Here is a 22703-nt window from a genome sequence, read left to right as displayed (position 1 = left end):
GGTCTCGAAAGAGGTTGATGGGGTGATAACAAAGACCAAGCGGGTGGGTCCTCCGGAGGTGGATGATTGGGAAAGATCGATGAGTTTTGCTCACTTTCTTAAAAAGTTTTATGATGCCACCTTGACATTGAGTGCAACCCTTACTCTAACGTCACACTTAATACTTAGCACAGTGATTGCCTTGCAAGTGGAGATACAAGAACAAATTTTAAACGCCTCTAATGCCACTTTGCAAAGTGTGGCTACCTCAATGAAGCTCAAGTTTGACAAATATTGGGGTCACATTGAAAAGGTGAATCATATTCTCTTTGTAGCCCAAGTACTCGACCCTAGGTACAAATTTGATATGTTGGAGACAAATCTAGAAGAGCTCGGCTATGGATGGGACAAAATAAGGGAGGAGAAAGTAAGGGTTAAAGGCTATGTAACCGAGTTGTATAATGCATACAAGGAGGCAGTGGTCCTTAGTAGTAGTAGTACTAGTAGTACTAGTAGTAGTGCTACCTCAAATGTGGAGCAAAGATCAAGTGTTGTACTAGATGATGTGGGGGGTGTGATTGTAGATATTGATGTTGCTTCAAGGATGACAAAAAAGATCCAACGAAAGAGAGCGGAGGCACAACAAAATGAGATAGCCAATGAAGTGGATATGTACTTCAATGATCCACATCAAAGCCTAACATATGAGGGTTTCAATCTTTTGGATTGGTGGAAAGGAAATTGTGCTCAATATCCAACTCTTAGTAAAGTTGCTAAGGATGTTTTGGCCCTTCCTAGTAGCACAGTTGCTAGTGAGAATGCCTTTAGTCTTGGTGAGAGAGTTGTTGATCCTTTTAGAACTTCCTTAACACCTAAAACGGTTGAGGCTTTAGTGTGTACTAGTGATTGGCTTAGAGGAAAAGAATTTTGTTTCTACAAGGAGCCTACACTTGACGAATTCCATTTCTACAAGGAGCTTGAACGCTTAGAAAGAAGTAAGTAAACAATTTAATTTCCTCTTTTAATTTCTTAGTATTTATTATCTATTAGACTATAATTCAATGTAAATGATTTGTGGTTTATTGTTTTAGGCACGGCTAATTTGGGAGGTGAGGAGAATACAACACAAGAAAATGAAATGCCACCTCCACCTCCTCGACCACTCCAAGTTGAAGTTCAACAACTTCAAAATCAATCACTACCTCCACGACCACCCATTGCAAGGGGAATGACTCAATCATCAACATCAAGGGGAAGAGTACAAGTACCAACAAGAAGGGAGCAACCATAAGCATCAACAAGATCAAGGGGACGAAGGGCCGAAGAGGCCAACAATATTTATAGACTTTAAGCTTTGCTTTTTAGCTTTTGGTTTGTAACTTAATTATTGAAACTTTGGCTCATAACTAACTTTTTTGATTTTGGGTTTGTTACTTTATTTATTTTAAAACCTTGGCTTGTAACTACTATTTTTGCTTTTGAGTTTGTTACTTTATTTATTTTAAAACCTTGGCTTGTAACTATTATTTTTGCTTTTGGGTTTGGTACCTAATTTATTTTTATTGCATGCATGATGCATATATAGTGGGCAGATTGAAACTTTGTTATTATTGAAACTTTGTGCACAAATGGGTAGTGGGTAGATTGAAACTTAATTTATGAAATTATATCAAATTTGTGCAGTGGGCAGTGGGCAAATTAGTAGAAATAACAAATTGGCAGTTTGGGCCTAAAAGCATAATATGTCAAATTTTAGCCCAAAAACATAATATGTCAAATTTTAGTCCAAAAGCCCTAAAGCATTTCGGGATTCCCGATTTGTCCCGAAATCCCGAAATTATTTCGGGATTCCCGAAAATTGGGATTCCTGAAAATTTGGTTTGGAATTGGTATTGAATTTGGGATTCCCAAAAATTTCGGTTTGGGAATCGGGACAAGGGTTTCGGTATGGGATCCCATACCGAACCACCCCTAGTTAAAATAATGTATGGCGACCTATCTTTTAAAAACCATAATGATATTTGACAATAGTAAAATATCAGGAGGGTCTTTGACAATATGGAAGGCTATGATGGCTAACCAAGATGATGCAAATCACCTTCTGTATGTGAATCGAAACGATGATAATATTTACTATCGGAGCTCAGTAACAATTGTGAGCAAAGATTTGCCAATGGACCAGGAAAAGATTCTATCTTCACCGCGATTGACTTCTCAGGTAACAATTTTTTACGGTCAAATACATATGGATGTCGGAGCATTTAGATCATTATATATCCTCAACTTCTCCAACAACGCTTTATAGGTGAAATCCATTTCCTTGCATTCTTGAACCTCTCAAGCAATCACTTGGTTAGCAAGATCCCAATCGGCACTCGGTTTTCAACATCTCCAAAATCTTCCTTGGGGAGAAAAATATCCGGTGGAAAAAATGTCAGTCATTTGCAAGGTTAATTGGGGTGTTTGGCTACAAGTGGAATATCATATTCCTAACTGGAATATACAAGGTCAATTTTGTCCTTTTAATTTTTTTTATGCTGATGTCAGCATAAAATTAACGGAACCCTAACAGAAGGAATTTTGTGAAATGATTTTAAAACGTTAGGGGATGCTTGTGATATATGGAAAACCTTATGGGGTTTTGTGAAAACATGAAAAATCTCAGAGGATGTATGTATAATTAACCCGTATTATAACTATATGAATGACTTAATAGAATATTACATGTATCATTTAGATTAGTTTAGTTTGATTTCACCATGATATGATGTTTGATTTCACCATAATATGATGGTGAGATTGGTAGTGGTGATGATTGTGTATACCTTATTATGATGAAATCAAAGTAAATAGGTTTTAGAATCTTAATGTCACGCCCCGATCCTGACATACGTCCAGGATCGACACATGACATCACCAAGTACCTGTAAATCTAACGCTCGCCACCTCCGGCCTATGAATAAAGCATCACTCAAGACCGTTGGATCAAATTTCAGCGGCCCGGATCCTGAACTAGGTGAATTAGATGGAAAATGACCTGGAGAGGATCCCTTTCCCTAGAAAATAATCCCTTAGTCTTTTGATGTGTCACGACTACCAAGAAGTGATACATGAGTCTCCTTATGCCACAAATTTTTAATATTTAAATACACCATATCTGACTGAACGTCACTATCTTCTGTTAAATTGTTTTCCCGACATGTCCATATGCTGAAGCCTACTACCTTTTTTGTCTAGATACAATCATCCTAATCACATCACATCATATCACCATCTCACTATTTTCACCTTTACCCCATGCATGGATTAATTGCATGAAATTAATCCATCAATAGCTACATTGCCATGTGAGTCTGCCAACGCCCCTATGCCGAATATCCCCAATTAATTTGAATTGTAGGTTAGAGATATGGGGCAATTGAATATTAATCCTTTTGGTAAGATTGAAATTCAATTAAAACTTAAGGTAAGATTAAATATTAATTATAGTCCTTTGACTAGATATTCACATAAGCATTTATATTTAAATTCATAATTAATAGTTATTAGATACTTAAATTCGTTTTTTTTCATTCCCAAAATGCCCATATTAAATATTTGATTTTTTTTTTTTTTGTCAAACTAAAATTTTGATTTATTTGATCCAGATTTTTTGCCATCATCCTTGACTTCTTCTATTAATAAATGTACCTGAATGGAAAACCATAACAAAAAAGTATTAAAGAAACGTTAAGAAAAAAAATGCAAAATACATAAAAGTCATCGTTATGCAAGTTGCAAAGTAAAAAGTACATACCAAACAATTATTTTATAATTGTATCTAAATATGTGTATCGAAGTATATAAATGTACCGAAATATAGTACTTAAACATATGTACCGAAGCATGTCTACCGAAATATATGTACCAAAACATATATATCGAAACATTGTACGAAATATATGTACCAAAATGTATGTACCTGTATAGTTCTCAAAAGTATGATGTAGCTATACGAAAAAAGGCTTCTTGTTGAGATCACTATTTTTGTGAAAAATGGAAAAAAGGTTTCATATATTTAGGTATAACAATCACTAAATGGAAAGTTCCATTCAGATTATATATTAGAATTTTTTTTGAGGCAATTCAAACTAGAAGATGCAAAAATAAAATTCATGAAGTCCAATATTTTATTTCGGAGACTGAAAAGGAGTTTATGGAGATAATGTGAGCCCTTGGCCGACGCCATGGAGCAGTATGGGTGGCTATCTTGTAGGAGGGAGGGAGGGAGGGAGTGAGAGAGAGATGGAGAGTGAGAGGGAGAGAGAGGATCATCAGCTTATATCAAAAGAGTAATAAATTCTACAAAATTTCTCAAATGAGTAATAAATAAATGCAAATATTTGAATTTCAAATGAGTAATAAATTTTGCAACATCTCTCATAAAAACAATTATTGTTCACAGGGGATAGAATTGGAAGAAAGAAAACCATAAGATCAATGTAAAATGGGTAAATATGACGTAGAATATGCATGATGACATGTAAAGCGGATCAAATGACTAAATTCAATTCTTAATCTTATACCAGGTATTAATCACAAGTTGATCTTATTCAAGGATTATACTCTAATTTCTCTGCATTCCGTTTATCTTGGACAAGAAAATATCAATTTAAGATAATTTGTTATTAAAAAATAATCATTATGATAGAAAACTATAATATTGTTTCTTAATAATAAAATTTATCTTAACTTCTTCATCTAACGGTCTAAAATTATGCTCACTCAACGATCTTGATTATACGGATCAACGATGTAACTTTTTATCCAAACAGCACTTCATCCGCTATTTCTATCTAAACAAACTGGAATCTTTTGCTTTAGAAGTCTCTAAATCAGCCAATACTAATCAGTATCCAATTCTCTCTTTCTTCCAACATGCAAATTGGCAGCCTCAAATATCTTGACAAGGATTTTATCATGAAAAATTTGGGTCTACCAAGATTAAAGTGGGCAATGTCAGATGAAACACGAGCAAAAGCTCCATATACTGACCGACTTCAGTGTGAAAATCAGACCAGCAGTGTGAAAATTAGTGGCCAAAACAATGAAGTTATAATAATAATCTTTTTTGTACTACTCCTACCAACCCACTTACAGACTTACAACCTTTCCCGTCACATATAAAGTACTACCATCTTCTACATATAAAGACAATGAAAAAGCTGAATAGTATTTTGGTGGTACCAAACTTTAATATAAATATTTGGATAAATATGCCCTTCAAAATAAAATTTTTTAAAGGCATTTCAAAATAATACATGAAATATGACAATAGTATTTTCTTCATTTTAATAGTATTTTTTAAAATTAATTCTTTTCGTGGGTTTTTTTTTAATTAGTACTTCCCAATAAGCTCGTAATAATGTGATTCAATATCTCTATTTTTAAATACGTTCAAAATATCTTAAGAGGCGTGTAATGCCAGTTATAAAAAAGATCTTTCGCAGGCAGATAATTATGTGATTAAATTAGTTGTCAAATGATTATTATTTTTAAACAAACGATATTATCTAGGAGGGGGTAGGCTTAACCTCACAATGGACTAGCAATAATATGATTCAATCAATTGTTTATTAAATATTATCTTCTCTATTCTTAATGTAAATTCCATAGAAATGATTTTATTTTGTGAATTCAACTGCTTTAATTGGTTTATGAGAGGTTTTTTCTAGCATAATTTAAGATTATTCATTTACTTTAAATATTTGACTTTCCTTTTGACAATTTATGCATATAAATACATTTAAAACATGTAACTCGATCGTAGCTAGCCGTGATTCAAAAAATATCTCATGCACACTCGCTTGCATGCTAGTATATATAACTTGCATGTAAGTAACATAAATTATAAACTAATCAAGATTAAGAAGAACCAACTAGCTAGTGGCCACTGATCAGTGATTCACGATGGAAAACAAAAAAATTAAGATGCTAAGATCCGCCTACATTTCCTTCATCATATTCCTTTTGTTCCCATCATCACCGTGCGCCGGCGACCTCGACGCGCTACTGAAGCTCAAGAAGGCCATGAATATTACCGGGTGGGAGCCCTCCGCCCAGCACTACTGCTCGTTCCCTGGAGTTTCATGCGACCAGCGATCACGAGTGGTTGCTCTTAACGTCTCAAATATGCCGCCCGTGCAGGATCGAGGCTCGATTCCAGCAGAGATCGGCCTTCTAAACAATCTCGTGAACCTCAAGCTCGCTGAAAACAACCTTTCGGGGAGGCTTCCCACGGAGATGGCCAACCTGACGGCGTTAAAGCATTTGAACATCTCAAACAACTTCTTCAGCGGCGTGTTCCCCGGAGAAATCACGCTCGGGATGACGGAGCTTGAGGTCCTTGACGCCTACAATAACGCCTTCACGGGACAGCTGCCGCTGGAGCTCGCCGCCGGCTGTAAAAAGCTCAAACATCTTCATCTGGGAGGCAACTACTTCACGGGAAACATTCCCGAAAATTATTCCAATATCCGGAGCTTGGAGTATTTAGGCCTCAACGGCAATTTGCTCACCGGGAAGCTCCCGGCCACCTTGGCACGGTTAAAGAACCTCAAAGAATTGTACCTCGGGTACTATAACAGTTACGATGGTGGGATTCCACCGGAGTTTGCGTCCCTGCGGTTGCTGAAAGTGCTCGACATGGCAAGCTGTAAACTCACTGGCAAGATTCCCACGAGTCTGAGCCTTTTGAAGAATTTGCACTTGTTGTTTGTACAAGTAAATCAGCTCAGTGGTTTTATACCACCGGAGCTTTCGAGCATGGCAAACCTCGTGAACTTGGATCTCTCCATAAACGAACTCACTGGAAAAATACCCGAAAGTTTCTCAGCGATGAAGAGCATTAGGTTAATAAATCTGTACAGGAACGACCTTTACGGTCCCATACCCAAGTTCATCGGCGATCTTCCTCATCTGGAGATTCTTCAGCTGTGGGAGAACAACTTTACATACGAACTGCCCGAAAGTCTTGGCCAGAACGGCAGGCTTACGGATTTGGATGTCACCAGCAACCACCTGACCGGGTTGATTCCTCGGAATCTGTGCTTAGGCGGGAGGCTGAGGACGCTGATTCTGACGGATAACAACTTCTTTGGGCCCATTCCGTTGGAGCTCGGCCAATGCAAGTCTCTTGTCAAAATCCGAATGATGAAAAACAGAATCAGCGGGACTATTCCTGTTGGGATCTTCAACTTGCAGAGCTTGGGCATGATTGAGATGAATGATAACTGCCTGTCCGGTCAACTTCCAACACAAATGACAGCGGGCACACTCGCAATCCTCTCGCTTTCTAGGAATCAGATTTCCGGGAGGATCCCACCCGCAATTGGAAACCTCAACCACTTACAAACTCTCTCGCTGGAGATGAACCGATTTTCTGGGAAAATACCTGAGGAAATCTTTAACTTGATAGTGTTATCAAACATCAACATCAGCGTCAACAAGCTCGGTGGTGAAATTCCAGCTTCTGTTTCTAATTGTTCGTCTCTAGAGTCCCTTGATTTGAGTCGAAACAATTTGGTTGGTGAAATCCCAAGAGGGATAGAGAAGCTGAAACTAGTTTATCTTCTGAATATGTCTCGGAACCAACTCACTGGCCAAATACCTAACGGAATACCCGCCATGGAAACCCTTACAACTTTGGATCTCTCTTATAACAATTTCACCGGTAGAATCCCAACCAGTGATCATTTTCTGGACATCGCGTCGTTTCGTGGGAACCCCTATCTCTGTACCAACGTCTCACGCCCGTGTTCCTTCATTAACAAGAAATCTCAAGACCACAATGTGTTTGGTTCCTCCAGGCTCGGTCTTATGATCATGGTTGGACTACCTGCGGTTCTCGGTTCCCTAATTATCCTGCTTCTAGTATTCCTACTGATAAAGGTTTGTACAGGAAGAAATATTCAAAAATCCAGTCGTTGGAGGCTCACATTGTTCCAGCAGCTCGACCTCAAAGTCGAGCACTTGCTACAGTGCATAAAGCAAGGGAACATAATAGGCAAAGGCGGTGCTGGGATTGTCTACCGGGGAACCATGCCAAGCGGCCTCGACATAGCAATCAAACAGCTAGTAGGATCATCAAGTAATAGAGGGCAAAGGGATCATGGATTTGCAGCGGAGATTAAGACGCTGGGGCGAATCAAACACCGAAACATAGTGAGGCTTTTGGGATACATGTCGAACAATAAGGACTCTAGTTTGTTGTTGTACGAGTACATGCCTAATGGTAGCTTGGGAAAAATATTGCATGGAGAAAATGGAGGGGAGTTGCAGTGGGAAAGGAGGTATAAAATTGCAGTGGAGGCTGCAAAGGGATTGTGTTATCTGCACCATGACTGTTCACCCCTGATTATACACAGAGATGTCAAGTCCCATAACATCTTGTTGGATTCAAACTTTGAGGCTCATGTTGCTGATTTTGGGCTCGCCAAGTACTTTCATGGAGTAGCAGCTGATTGCATGTCTTCATTTGCTGGTTCCTTCGGTTACATCGCCCCAGGTCCGTATTCTATCTCATCTTCGATTAATTAATTAAGGATCTGCTTGACATCTATTTTATATTTTTAGGGTTTTAGTTTTTCCTTTCATTATAGAAAAATCAAAAAAATTAAAACTTGTTTGGTACCTGTTTAATTTTCAAATAAAAACTAAAACCCAAAATCTAAAATCTTCTTTTGTGAGTTTTTACATTCTGGCTTGATTTTGAAATCATATTCCATTTATATGAAATAAAAAATGTAAATGAAATGGTTATCAGAAGTCCCATACCTTCACCAAAACATGGCAAATATAATCAAGTTTCTTGTTAGTCCAGCATCCATCTAGCTAGACCTTTTTTCGTTCCATTAACAATAATATATTTTTGTTATGATGGTGCAAACTTACAGAGTACGGTTATACACTAAAAGTGGATGAGAAAATAGACGTGTACAGTTTTGGTGTGGTTTTGCTGGAGCTAATAACTGGGAGGAAAGCAGTGATGAACTTTGAAGATATAAACCTAGTGGGTTGGGTGAGGAAAACTACCAAGTCGTTGTCCAGTTCATCATCGGTACTAGCAGTGGTGGATCCAAATCTCGCCGGATACCCCTTGGCGGCTGTCGTACACTTGTTCAAACTGGCAATGCTTTGTGTCGACAACGACAGCACTGCAAGACCTACGATGAGGGAAGTCGTTTGCCTGATCAGTAATCCTCCTACATAGTCTTCTTCAAGCATAGTCAACCTTAATTTAGATATGTTTTTAGGATCTAAAGAACTATAATTTTTGAGCGAGTTGTAGTGTAGCAGAATAATGCTCATATATTTGAATTGTCTAAACTGGTATTGTTGAAGAATGTGTAAAATGACGTTAAAACTTTAAAAATTAAGGTACAATATATGAATAAATGGTATCACTACGAATAATACTGAAACCTTTTGTATGAAACAAAACATATGTTAGTTCACCTTAAAAAAAGCACATGTTGGTTCTTGCCTCAATACATTTGTGATGAAAACCCTAGTCCTTAAAGGCTTTTTTTTCTTGTAGTGTAAATATTATTACGTACCATAGGCATTTTACCAAAACTTGTTGGAGTAAAAATAGATTTGAGCTGTGAAAGTAACTAATTTTTTTCATTAAACAGAGTTGTTTTGTGAAGGTGCATTATATTAATTCTTTCATTTTGTACACTTTTATTTGTACTACATCCCTCTAATGTCTAATATATGTGTGGCCTAGTGGATTCTTTCCTCTATTTGGGATGTGGTATATACAAAATGTGGTGAATGTAATTTTACTATGGTGATGAGTGTTACAAAAAACTAACAAGTACGTAATAGTTACACCACAATGGCGACAAATGAATCAATATAGATATATTTGAATTTTTATCACTATTTCCTCATTGGCAATACCATTATCACCTAGCAACAATCACCACAGTAGTCACTAACTAGAGTAGCTATTGCTCACTTTTCTTGTAGTGTCTCCAAAAATTAATTAGGTTATTGTTTCTAATTGATCATAATGTTGATCACAATTTCAGTAAAAATGAGTCCAAATCTAACGTCTACCTATATCATAAAGATGATTAACAATGTTATATTTATCATTATCGTGTGTCTCGATAACATTATTTGATTATGCCTCGTATTTGAATCACGTCGCTTTCACACATGAAAACATTGCATCCCTCCCTTTACGTAAAGTTTTGGTTTGAATTCTTAAAAGTTTTGCAGATTTACTTTACGTAAAGTTTTGGTGTAAATGAATTGAATTCTTAAAAGTTTTGTTAAAGATCCCGTCCTAGATGCTGCAGGGTAATATGCTTCAGGGGATAGGATTGACTTCATTGACTTTGACTAACTTTAGCACATTTACTTGAATAGACTTAGCCACGACTCAATTTTGTCCAGAGTTGAGTGCAGTTAGACAAGAAACATGATTGGACCATAAATTAATTTTTTAATTAAATGAAACCTTTTGTATTAGTTTTTTTTATTTTTTTTTTATTTTACAAATTAATAAAAAAATTATTGCATTTTTTTGTTGAAGAAATTAAGAAATTATCTTAAGTTAATTGTGTTACAAAAATAAATTGTATATTTTCCCAAAAAAATAAAAATCCTACTTAAACACTAGCTGGCACTGGTTCAGGCTATCAAGATGGCCGCCTAGGTCCCCAGAAAATCAGGGCACCGTAATTATTAAGTTTCTATTAATATGAGGTTATGTTTCTATTTACATACCATTATGACATTTTCCAACTAAGACCATCTTGTTTAAATTCTTTTTTTTTAAATAAACGATATTATTATATTAAGCAGATGAGAGAATCGACTAAGGCTTACAATGGGCGAGTCATAATAATGTGGTTCAAATTCGCCTTAAGCGAGAATCGTACTTAAGACATCTCACTTACAAGTAAAATACCATTAAACCGTATTACTAAGTGAAAAGGAAATGTCAAATTTTATACATTAAAATTTAATTTGAAGGTTGTGGCACATTGATTTTCACTTAAATTTTGTTCTTCATCCCGATATGTCAAGTTTAAACTATTATTTATTACATTATTTACGTTTTATAATTATAATTAGTAGTTTTAAAACAAAAGATAATAATAAAAATCATAAAAAAACATATTTGAAGCTGTTGTCAAATTTGACAGCAACTCCCCCTTCTGCTATTACATGTCAGGTCACATATGAATTGACATTGTGGTTGGAGAACATTGATTATGTCATTTTTTACTGTTAATGTTGATATGGACTTTTTGACATCTCATTTGAAGATGCTCCAAGTTCATCCATTATTTTTTTTATCTTTTAAAATACAATTTTACCCCTATTGAAAAAACTAAGAGGAAAAAAAAAAAAGTTAAGAAACCCACGTTTCGTTTCTAACCATTAACTATGATCCCTACAAGCTCCTACCACGACTTCTCTCTCCAGCCTTCTTTGAGTTCTTTAATTTGAAATAAAAATTGGGGGTTCTTCAATTTCTTTTTGGGTTTATATCACAAATAGTCTTTAAAATTGACCCTCATCATCAAGATGGTCTCTAAAATTAAAAATCAATCAATGTAGTCCTTGAAAATAGATGTCGCAAATCAATGTGGTCATTTCGTCAAAATTCTGTTAAAAATTCCGTTAAGCGCTGATGTAGCACATAAATACCAGCTTGACAGTGTTATCAAAGATCAACATCAGCGTCAACAAGCTCGGTGGTGAAATTCCAGCTTCTGTTTCTAATTGTTCGTCTCTAGAGTCCCTTGATTTGAGTCGAAACAATTTGGTCGGCGAAATCCCAAGAGGGATAGAGAAGCTGAAACTAGTTTCTCTTCTAAATATGTCTCGGAACCAACTCACTGGCCAAATACCTGATGGAATACCCGCCATGGAAACCCTTACAACTTTGGATCTCTTTTATTGTTGGATAATGGCCAAATGTTTCCTTATTTTGTGGCTTGTTTTGTGGCTTAAATTGCTCCATGTTTTGTGGCTTTTTCAAAGCCATGTTTTGTGGTTTTTTCAAAGCCATGTTTTGTGGGAGAAGGCTTGGATTAAGAAAAGCATAAAAAGAGAGCATTTGGCAAAACAAGGATACGGATGAGAGAAGGAAAGCATCCAAAGAGATGGTGTGAGCATTTGGCTCTACCATGGACATGGGTTGAGAGAAAATCAAGAGAGCTAGAGTGAAAAATATTCTAGTGAAAGAACTCTTGGGGTAGAGTGAGGCTCTTGGGAAAATTCTGTGAGTGGGTGTACAAGGGATATGGGATTGGGTTATGTCGATTTAACTCATGTATACTTGTACTGTTATTCTCATAGTGAAGAGCAATATCTCTCCGAGGACGTAGGCAGTTTTTTGCCGAACCTCGTAAATTTCTCTGTGTCTTTATTTCTTGTATTTTATTTTGTTCAACTGTGTGTGATTTTGGTGAGGTTGTAATCTGGATCTCGGTTCCGCACTAACGAACGGGCCAAGGCACAACAATTGGTATCAGAGCATCGTTGGGGGCTTTGGTTCGTGGGAGGTCCAGATTTGTTGTACACCATGGAATTTTCAGTTGAGCAGTTTAAAGGGAGAGGCGGTTTTGCTCTTGGTAAAGGAGAGTAATGGAAGCCTGAAGAAATGGAAGCCGTGTTTAGGGATGCTTGGATCAACTGCGAAAGTTGATGTTGAGGAAGAAGACAAAGGCCTCTTTCTTCTTACCTCACTTTCAGATTTGTACGAGAACCTTGTGAAACTTTACTGCAAGGAAAGAAACAGTAAGTTTGGAGCAGGTGCAAGCTTCTTTGGTGTGGAATGATACACACAAGAGACCATGGATGATGGTGGGCACAAGACTGCTTAAGTTATTCAAGGTTGAAATCGTGGAAGAAAATTGGAAAGAGGATCTGAGAGAGACAGCAGGTTCGGATCCGGTTCTGGAGGCAAGGGTCCACAGTGCTACGGGTGCAAGGCCGGGTTAGCAAGTTTATGGTGGAAGACTTTGAGTATGCCCTCTAGGTACTCGAAGCAACACTTATCCTGGTGATGTTTAGTCTCAAGTGTTGCAGGGGTTTTGCAGCAGGTGGAGCTATGGGATTCACAGGTGATGAGAAGGTCCTGAGGTAGGAGGAAGTGTGGGAATTTTGTCTGGCTCGATGGGTTGTTGCTGGAAATAGGCGCGCTGACGAATTTCCAGGTTGCAGACAATGAAGAAGAGGAAAACCTGCTGGAGGAGACGAGGATGTGTTGAGATCCTGTCTGAAGCTAAATGGTGATTTTTAGCTTGCAGCAGCTGCACATGCATTGGCAGTAACTGAATCGGAACAGGACCAATGAGGTGGATTCAGAGTGTGCATGCTGGTACGTAAGGCCAATGGACTTTGGTACAATTTGGCCAAGGTGGAGATTGTTGGATAATGGCCAAATGTTTCCTTGTTTTGTGGCTTGTTTTGTGGCTTAAATTGCTCCATGTTTTGTGGCTTTTTCAAAGCCATGTTTTGTGGTTTTTTCAAAGCCATGTTTTGTGGCTTTTTCAAAGCCATGTTTTGTGGCTTTTTCAAAGCCATGTTTTGTGGCTTTTTCAAAGCCATGTTTTGTGGGAGAAGGCTTGGATTAAGAAAAGCATAAAAAGAGAGCATTTGGCAAAACAAGGATACGGATGAGAGAAGGAAAGCATCCAAAGAGATGGTGTGAGCATTTGGCTCTACTATGGACATGGGTTGAGAGAAAATCAAGAGAGCTAGAGTGAAAAATATTCTAGTGAAAGAACTCTTGGGGTAGAGTGAGGCTCTTGGGAAAATTCTGTGAGTGGGTGTACAAGGGATATGGGATTGGGTTATGTCGATTTAACTCATGTATACTTGTACTGTTATTCTCATAGTGAAGAGCAATATCTCTCCAAGGACGTAGGCAGTTTTTTGCCGAACCTCGTAAATTTCTCTATGTCTTTATTTCTTGTATTTTATTTTGTTCAACTGTGTGTGATTTTGGTGAGGTTGTAATCTGGATCTCGGTTCCGCACTAACGAACGGGCCAAGGCACAACACTTATAACAATTTCACCGTTAGAATCCCAACCAGGGGTCATTTTCTGGACATTGCCTCGTTTCGTGGGAACCCCTATCTCTGTACCAACGTCTCACGCCCGTGTTCCTTCATTGACAAGAAATCTCAAGACCACAATGTGTTTGGTTCCTCCAGTCTCGGTCTTACGATCATCGTTGGACTACCTGGGGTTCTCGGTTCCCTACTTATCCTACTTCTGTATTCATACTGATAAAGGTTTGTACAGGAAGAAATATTCAAAAATCTAGCGGTTGGAGGCTCACATTGTTCCAGCAGCTCGATCTCAAAGTCGAGGACTTGCTACAGTGCTTCAAGCAAGAGAACATTATAGGCAAAGGTGGTGCTGGGGTTGTGACGGTTGTCTACCGGGCAACCATGCCAAGCGGCCTCGTCATAGCAATCAAACAGCTAGTAGGATCATCAAGTAATACAGCAAAAACGGATCATGGATTTGCAGCGGAAATTAAGACGCTGTGACGAATCAAACACCGAAACATAGTGAGGCTTTTGGGATACATGTCGAACAAGAAGGACTCTAAGTTGTTGTTGTACGAGTACATGCCTAATGTAAAGCTATAGATAAGCAAGTTCTATCCAATGGTCAAGAAGATGCCATCTGTCAAGAGATTAAGTAGTGTGGTTGTTAGTTTGTTAAAGATCTGTTACTTAATGTACAAGTAGTGAAAGGTGTATAAATAGGAGCTTTGTATCCATTCAGAAATAAGCAATAACAAACAGTACAATTCTCTCTCTCTCATTCTCTTCGATCTATCTCTCTCTCTCTACATTCTATACTTACAGTTTCTCTCTCTCTAAAACTCCATTGATACTCTTCAAGCTCAAGGTAATTAATTCAACATGGTATCATCGCCGGTTGTGGTGTCTCTTCGATCCTGATCTGCTTCCGCCTTCTGAGATACAAATTTCTGACGATTTCTGGTTTTGTATTCATGGTTGTGATTATCTGGTATGCATCTTTCCTTCTACAGTGCTATAGCATCTGTGTCTTCTCCTCTTGATTTCGACGCTTGATCCTTGCACATCAGGTGTTTGATGAATTGTGTATGTGAATTTTTCTCTGTGAAAATCTTCTCTGTGTAATTGCCTCTGATTTTCGTCTCAAGATTGATCAAAACTGGTCTTCAAACCCTAATTCTTACAAGAAATTCTGATTTCGTATACAATTTGTGAAAATATGGTGACTGCTGCGCAGCTACAAATTGTGCAATCTCCAATTACGAATTTAATCCCTACTGTGTCCACTTCTGTGACTGTGAAACTGGATGATACAAATTATCTAGTCTGGCATTATCAGATGCAATTGCTTATTGAAAGTCATGGGATTCTTGGCTTTGTGGATGGTTCTCGACAGTGTCCTACTGGGTTTCTTGATAATCCGGATCTTGAAGGTGTTGAAACTGAAGCATATCAGATATGGAAGATGCATGATTGTGCTTTGATGCAGCTTATCATTGCAACCTTATCTGTTACTGGCATGTCTTGTATAATTGGCTGTGTGAATGCACGTGAAATGTGGATGAGTCTTCGAGATCGGTTTTCCACTGTCACAAAAGCTAGAATATTTCAATTGAAAACTGAGCTTCAGAATATTAAGAAGGGTACTGACTCAATTTCTCAGTATCTCTAACGGATAAAGGATGCTCGTGATCATTTGGCTGCTGCTGGTGTCTCGTTTGATGATGATGATATTGTTATCATTGCTCTTAAAGGGTTATCTTCTGAGTACAATACCTTTAGAACAGTGATTCGCGGGCGCGACAATGTTATTTCACTTAAAGACTTTCGAGCTCAGTTGCTTGCCGAGGAAGCTGCACTTGAAAACTCTACACTCTCCAGTTCTTTTGTTCCTGCTATGCTCGCTCAAGGACATGGCTCTAATGGGAAAGGGCTATTACTTGCAGAGGATTCTTCTCCTACCACTGGTAATCCGTCATCACAATATCACATTAGAAGCTCTTATTCTTCCAATAATGGTGGTCACAACTCTAGTTCTGGAGGTTTTATCAATGGAGGACAACACTATAGCTCTGACGGCTATACTCATGGTGGCAATAACTACAATTCTGGCGGATTTCGAGGATCTAATTTCAGAGGCCGATCTCGCGGTAGAAATAATTTTGGGACTTCACGTTTCTCTGGTCCTCATTACAATCCTGGTCCTGGTATTCTTGGTCCTGCCAGATCTCATGTGTCTACTTGCTCTGAGCATGGCAATGACGTGCCTATCTGTCAGATTTGTGCCAAACGATGCCACATTGCTTCTGACTGTTTTCAAAGGCACTCTCCTACACCAGTCTCGTCCTCCTCCATCCAGTGTCAAATTTGCTGGAAATTTGGTCACTCTGCAATTCAATGTTATCACCGAGCTAACTTTTCTTATCAAGGAAGGTCACCGTCTCCAACTCTCACTGCCATGAATGCCACTTATCAACCTTCTGCCCCACATGAACAGTTTTGGGTGGCTGACACTGGAGCTACATCATATATGACCTCTGACTTGGCCAATCTCAATCTTGCAACTCCCTTCACAGGCAATGATATTATCACCACAGCTAGTGGCTCAGGTTTGGAAATATCGCATACTGGCTCTTCTACTTTAAGGGCTCCTAAATATGCATTTCAGTTGAAAGAAATTCTACATGTTCCAAAGCTGTCCCAACATCTGTTGTCCGTCTATCAGCTTTGTAAAGATAATCATTGCAGGTTTATATGTGATGAGTTTTGCTTCTGGATACAGGACAAGATCACAGGGAGAACACTTCTTCAGGGGCTGTGTAGAGCTGGATTGTACCCGATTCCTTTTCACATACCTCAATTCCTCCTCAAGCAAGCATATCACGCATCTCACTTCTCTAAACAACACCACTGTCTTCTTGGTCATCATGTCAATATGTCTCTTTGGCACAACAGATTAGGTCACCCATCAAATCTTGTTGCTGCACGAATGTTGAATCAATCTCAGGTTCCAATTGCATTAGATCAATCTAGGCATGTGTGTATCTCTTGTTTAGAGGGCAAAATAACTAAATTGCCTTTTACTTTTCCTGCAAATAAGACTGTACAACCCTTAGAAGTCATCCATAGTGATGTTTGGGGACCATCTCCTACATTGTCCATAGAAGGTTTCAGGTTTTATGTTACCTTTATTGATGAATGTACCAGGTTTACCTGGATCTTTCCATTAATGAATAAGAGTGAGGTGTTTCAAACATTTGTGCAGTTTCATGCTTTCTTGTCTACTCAGTTTTCCAGTGCAATTAAAGTCTTTCAAAGTGATGGTGGCGGTGAATTTTCTAGTCATAAGTTCAAACAGTTTTTACTTACCAAAGGTATAATTCATCAAAAATCTTGCCCTTATACCCCTGAACAGAATGGCCTTGCTGAGCGAAAGCATCGGCATATTGTTGACAATGCCCTTACTCTTCTCCATACCTCCAAATTACCTTCTCAGTTTTGGTTTCATGCCTGTACCACTGCAGTTTATTTGATCAACAGAATGCCGTGTACCACTTTATCTATGCGATCTCCCTATTTTCGTCTATTTGGTACATTTCCTGTCTTAACCCATTTGAAAACATTTGGCTGTAGTTGTTTTCCTTTACTGAAACCTTACACTACTAATAAACTCCAACCCAAAACTGCCCAATGTATTTTTCTGGGTTATGCAGGCCAATACAAAGGTTACATTTGTTTTCAACCAAACATAAGTCAGTTCTATGTGTCCAGGCATGTTATGTTTGATGAATCTACTTTTCCTTACATAACTCTGGTTTCTAAATGTCCTTCATTGGCGAGTGTTTCCCAATGTCCTTCTTCACATCTTGTTCCATGTCTCACAGAACACAATACCGTCATTTCAAGTCCACCATCATCATCTGAGTCCACATTACTATCACCCTCCATTTATTCATCCTCATCACCTGCATCATCTCCATTCGTCCCACCTCGAGCATCAGAGTCCTTCACTGATTGAACTAGAACGTCAGAGTCTTTGCATCAACCTCGTTCCACTCCAGAGTCATTTCCTACCATGTCTGCCACTAATACCTTATCCCAAGCTTCACCCTTATTATTTCCAGACTCTATCACAGGTGCACAGTCCCCAATCCCTGCTGATCCTGATTTTCAATCTGAAAATCTTACTGTGGTGATTCCAGCTTCTTCCATCAATCTTCATCCCATGCAAACTCGTTCTAAGAGTGGGATTATTAAAAGGAAAGCATATTCAGCTACTGTCCTTTCCTGTGAGCCGTCTATTATTGAGCCTACCACTTATAAAGCTGCTAGTAAAATACCAGAATGGCAAGCAGCTATGCAAGAAGAGATCACTGCTCTACATCTGCAAAAGACCTGGGATCTTATTCCTCTTCCCAGTGGCAAAAATCTTGTTGGTTGCAAGTGGGTTTATCGCCTTAAAAAGAATCCTGATGGATCTATTTCCAGGTACAAAGCACGTTTGGTTGCCAAGGGTTATAGCCAAGAGGAGGGGATTGACTATAGTGAGACCTTCAGTCCAGTGGTCAAACCAACTACAGTACGTTTAATCCTGGCTCTTGCTGCTCAGTTTCATTGGGACTTGCGTCAATTGGATGTCAAAAATGCATTTCTGCATGGTGACTTACATGAAGAGGTATATATGGCTCAACATCCCGGGTTTCTCAGTGTTGATCATCCACCTCACTATGTTTGTAAGCTCCAAAAATCGTTATACGGTTTAAAACAGGCTCCTCGCGCTTGGAATGAGAAGTTCACCAGTTTTCTTCCCGGTTTGGGTTTCCAATGTTCTCTTACCGATCCCTCTCTGTTTGTGCAACATTCTGAGCATGGTATTGTAGTGTTATTACTATATGTCGATGACATCATTATCACTGGTAGTAGTTCAAGTGCTATTTCCATAGTGATCTTGGCTCTTACTAAACAGTTTGATATGAAGGATCTGGGACAACTCAGTTATTTTCTTGGCTTACAAGTCCAGTATCAGTCTGATGGCTTATTTGTGTCACAATCAAAATATATCAAGGATCTGTTGGCAAAGGTTGATATGCAAAATGCTAAAGCTTTGCTACTTCTTGTCTCCCATCTCACAGGCTCCTCAAGGAAGCCGGGCAGCCCTATCATAGTCCTGATCAGTATCGCAGTGTCGTAGGAGCCTTGCAATATCTCACCTTCACTCGGCCGGATATTGCTTTTGCTGTTAATCAATGCTGTCAGTTCATGCACCATCCCATGGATTCTCATGTAGTTGCAGTAAAGCGAATTCTCCGGTATCTCAGTGGTACAATGGATTATGGTATTCATTTTAAGTCTGGCACAGTGTCCTTACAAGCATATAGTGATGCTGATTGGGCGGGGGATCCCAATGACCGTCGATCGACTTCCGGGTATATTGTTTACTTAGGTACAAGTCCAATTTCTTGGGCTTCCAGGAAACAACATACTGTCTCTAGATCTTCCACTGAGCCAGAATATCGAGCTTTAGTTATAGCTGCTGCTGAAATGGCTTGGATCCGACAACTTCTGTGTGATTTACAGGTTCCTTTACATGTTCCTCCAACGTTGTATTGTGACAATATATCTGCCATAGCCCTGTCGTCTAATCCCGTTTTTCACTCTCGGGTAAAACATATTGAGATTGACTATCATTTTGTACGCGAAAGGGTAGTTCGAGGTGACTTAGTTGTTCATCATGTGTCTTCTACTGACCAGTTTGCTGACATCCTTACAAAGGGCTTATCTATATCCTTGTTCCAATATCATTGTGCCAATCTCATGCTTGGTTCTACCAACCCTGTGATTGAGGGGGGATGTAAAGCTATAGATAAGCAAGTTCTATCCAATGGTCAAGAAGATGCCATCTGTCAAGAGATTAAGTAGTGTGGTTGTTAGTTTGTTAAAGATCTGTTACTTAATGTACAAGTAGTGAAAGGTGTATAAATAGGAGCTTTGTATCCATTCAGAAATAAGCAATAACAAACAGTACAATTCTCTCTCTCTCATTCTCTTCGATCTATCTCTCTCTCTACATTCTATACTTACAGTTTCTCTCTCTCTAAAACTCCATTGATACTCTTCAAGCTCAAGGTGATTAATTCAACACCTAATGGTAGCTTGGGAAAAATATTGCATGGGGAAATGGAGGGGAGTGGCAGTGGGAGAGGAGGTATAAAATTGCAGTGGAGGCTGCAAAGGGATTGTGTTATCTGCACCATGACTGTTCACCCCTGATTATACACAGAGATGTCAAGTCCCATAACATCTTGTTGGATTCAAACTTTGAGGCTCATGTTGCTGATTTTGGGCTCGCCAAGTACTTTCATGGAGTAGCAGCTGATTGCATGTCCTCAATTGCTGGTTCCTTCGGTTACATCGAGAGATTTTTCAGTGTGACCGGTACACAGGGTGGTACACTACGTGTCACTAAACAAATGGTGGAATATGTGTGCTAAAAAGTTAATAACTTAAAAAATAATTTTTCCCTCCATTCCTATTAAAACACGTGGTGTACCACTTGTGTTCCCGTCACAACTAAAAATTTCTCGGTTACATCGCCCCAGGTCCGTAATCTATTTCATCTTCGATTAATTAATTAAAGAATTGTTTGATAACTATTTTAATTTTCAGTTTATAGGGTTTTTAGTTTTTTCTTTCATTAAAATCGAAAAATAATCAAAACTTGTATGATAACAGTTTTTAATTTTCAAATAAAAAAAATATGAAAAATAAAAACTTAAAACCAAAATCTAAAATATGTTTTTGTGAGTTTTTACTTTCTGACTTGATTTTAAAATCAGATTTCATTTGTATAAAAATAAAAGATGTAAATGAAATGGTTATAAAAGCCCCTACCTTCACCAAAACACGTCAAATATAATCAAGTTTCTTGTCAGTCGAGCATCTATCTAGCTAGACCTGTTTTTTGGTCCACTTCCACTAACAATAATTTTTTGTTATATGATGGTGCAAACTTACAGAGTACGGTTATACGCTAAAAGTGGATGAGAAAATAGACGTGTGCAGTTTTGGTGTGGTTTTGCTGGAGCTCATAACAGGGAGGAAAGCAGTGATGAACTATGAAGACGCTATAAACATAGTGGGTTGGGTGAGGAAAACTACCAAGTCGTTGTCCAGTTCATCATCGGTAATAGCAGTGGTGGATCCAAATCTCGCCGGATACCCCTTGGCGGCTGTCATACATTTGTTCAAACTGGCAATGCTGTATGTCGACAACGACAGCTCTGCAAGACCTACGATGAGGGAAGTAGTTCCCCTGATCAGTAATCCTCCTACATAGTCTTCTCCAAGCATAGTCAATCATAATTTTGATGTTAAACTGGAGGTGTTAAAGATAAAAAGGCTACCAATAGAATATCAGTGTGTTAAATTGGAGTTGTTAAAGATAAAATTTGCAATTTGTACCACTGTTGTATCAGTCTCCACAATACAAAATTTTATTAAAAAATATAATGCAATGGAATTCAGATATTTCTTTTGAAATTTTTAATTTCTTTTCTTTTTGGTCCAAAATAAATATTATTCATTCTCTTCACACATTTGAAGCACAAAATTATAATTTTCCCAGTTTGTTCTTATGGAAGTTTGATTGTAACATCGGCGAGTGAATCCACAACAATAAATTCGGGGTTGAGTTGTGAAAGTGATTATTTTTGTTCATTCAACAGAGTTGAGTTGTGAAGGTGCATTTTATTCTTTCATTTTGTACACATTTGTACTACATTCCTAACGTCTAATTTAGGTGAGACGTATTCATACTAGACTACTAGTGGGTCATAACTTTATTAGAGTAGGGATGTGATATATAAAATGTGATGAATGTAACGTTACTTTATTAATTAGATAGAGTGGTGAACATGACAAAAAAAGTCAAAAAGTAGGTAATAGTTGCACCACGGGTAGCTATTGCTCACTTTTTATGTAGTGTCTCCAAATATCAATTAGGTTATTGTTTCTAATTGATCACAATTATAGTAAAATTACGTCTCTCTTACCATAGTGAAGACTAACGTCTATCTATATCAAGGAGATGATCAACAATGTTATGTTTATCATTGATGTGTGTCTTGGTAACATCATTTGATTACATCTCGTTTTGAATCACTTCGCTTTCACACATGATACTCGTGCATCCCTCCCTTTATGTAAAGTTTTGGTATACATGAATGGAATTCTTAAAAGTTTGTTAAAGATCGCATGTTGGGATAGGATTTGACTCAATGACTTGGACTAACTTTAGCACATTTTCTTGAATAACTTTAGCAATTTTGTTAATTTAATTGTGTTGATTGTATATTTCCCAAAAGAAAAATAATTTTTCTATTTAAACATGATCAGAGCCGACTCTAATTCAGGGCTAGCAAGACGACCGCCGGGACCCCGAAGAGTAAGTGGCACATTAAGTTCACCCGTTTCCTGTAATGTAAATAATATTCTTTGTTAAAAAAAAAAAGAAAAAAAAAGTAAAGAAACCCACGATTCATTTCTAACTATCAGCTGTGATTCCTACAAGCTCCGCCGTCCACTTCCGGCTCTCTCCCGCCTTCTCTGAGTTCTTTTATTTGAAATTAAAAATTGGGGGTTCTTTAATTTTTTATTCT

The 22703-nt window shown here is 38.1% G+C and overlaps 2 protein-coding genes and 1 pseudogene across 2 annotated transcripts; all 3 read left to right on the top strand.

The window, feature by feature from the left end:
* The first annotated feature begins 5892 nt into the window (after positions 1-5892).
* On the top strand, positions 5893-9432 carry LOC103926709 (receptor protein kinase CLAVATA1-like). Its single transcript, XM_009335527.3, has 2 exons — positions 5893-8524; positions 8913-9432. The coding sequence occupies exons 1-2, from the start codon at positions 5929-5931 to the stop codon at positions 9227-9229; spliced, it is 2913 nt and encodes a 970-aa protein (XP_009333802.3). The 5' UTR covers positions 5893-5928; the 3' UTR covers positions 9230-9432.
* A 1300-nt stretch (positions 9433-10732) lies between these two features.
* On the top strand, positions 10733-21583 carry LOC125470315 (annotated as a pseudogene).
* On the top strand, positions 15426-17182 carry LOC125480780 (trihydrophobin-like). Its single transcript, XM_048591887.1, has 2 exons — positions 15426-16655; positions 16829-17182. The coding sequence occupies exons 1-2, from the start codon at positions 15944-15946 to the stop codon at positions 16867-16869; spliced, it is 753 nt and encodes a 250-aa protein (XP_048447844.1). The 5' UTR covers positions 15426-15943; the 3' UTR covers positions 16870-17182.
* Positions 21584-22703: the final 1120 nt, after the last annotated feature.

The sequence above is a fragment of a genome, unplaced genomic scaffold (genome assembly GCF_019419815.1).
Source record: "Pyrus x bretschneideri cultivar Hongxiangsu unplaced genomic scaffold, Pyrus_bretschneideri_v1 Contig10, whole genome shotgun sequence".
In the NCBI taxonomy this organism is placed as follows: Eukaryota; Viridiplantae; Streptophyta; class Magnoliopsida; order Rosales; family Rosaceae; genus Pyrus; species Pyrus x bretschneideri.
This window is presented reverse-complemented; position numbering and strand designations above follow the sequence as displayed.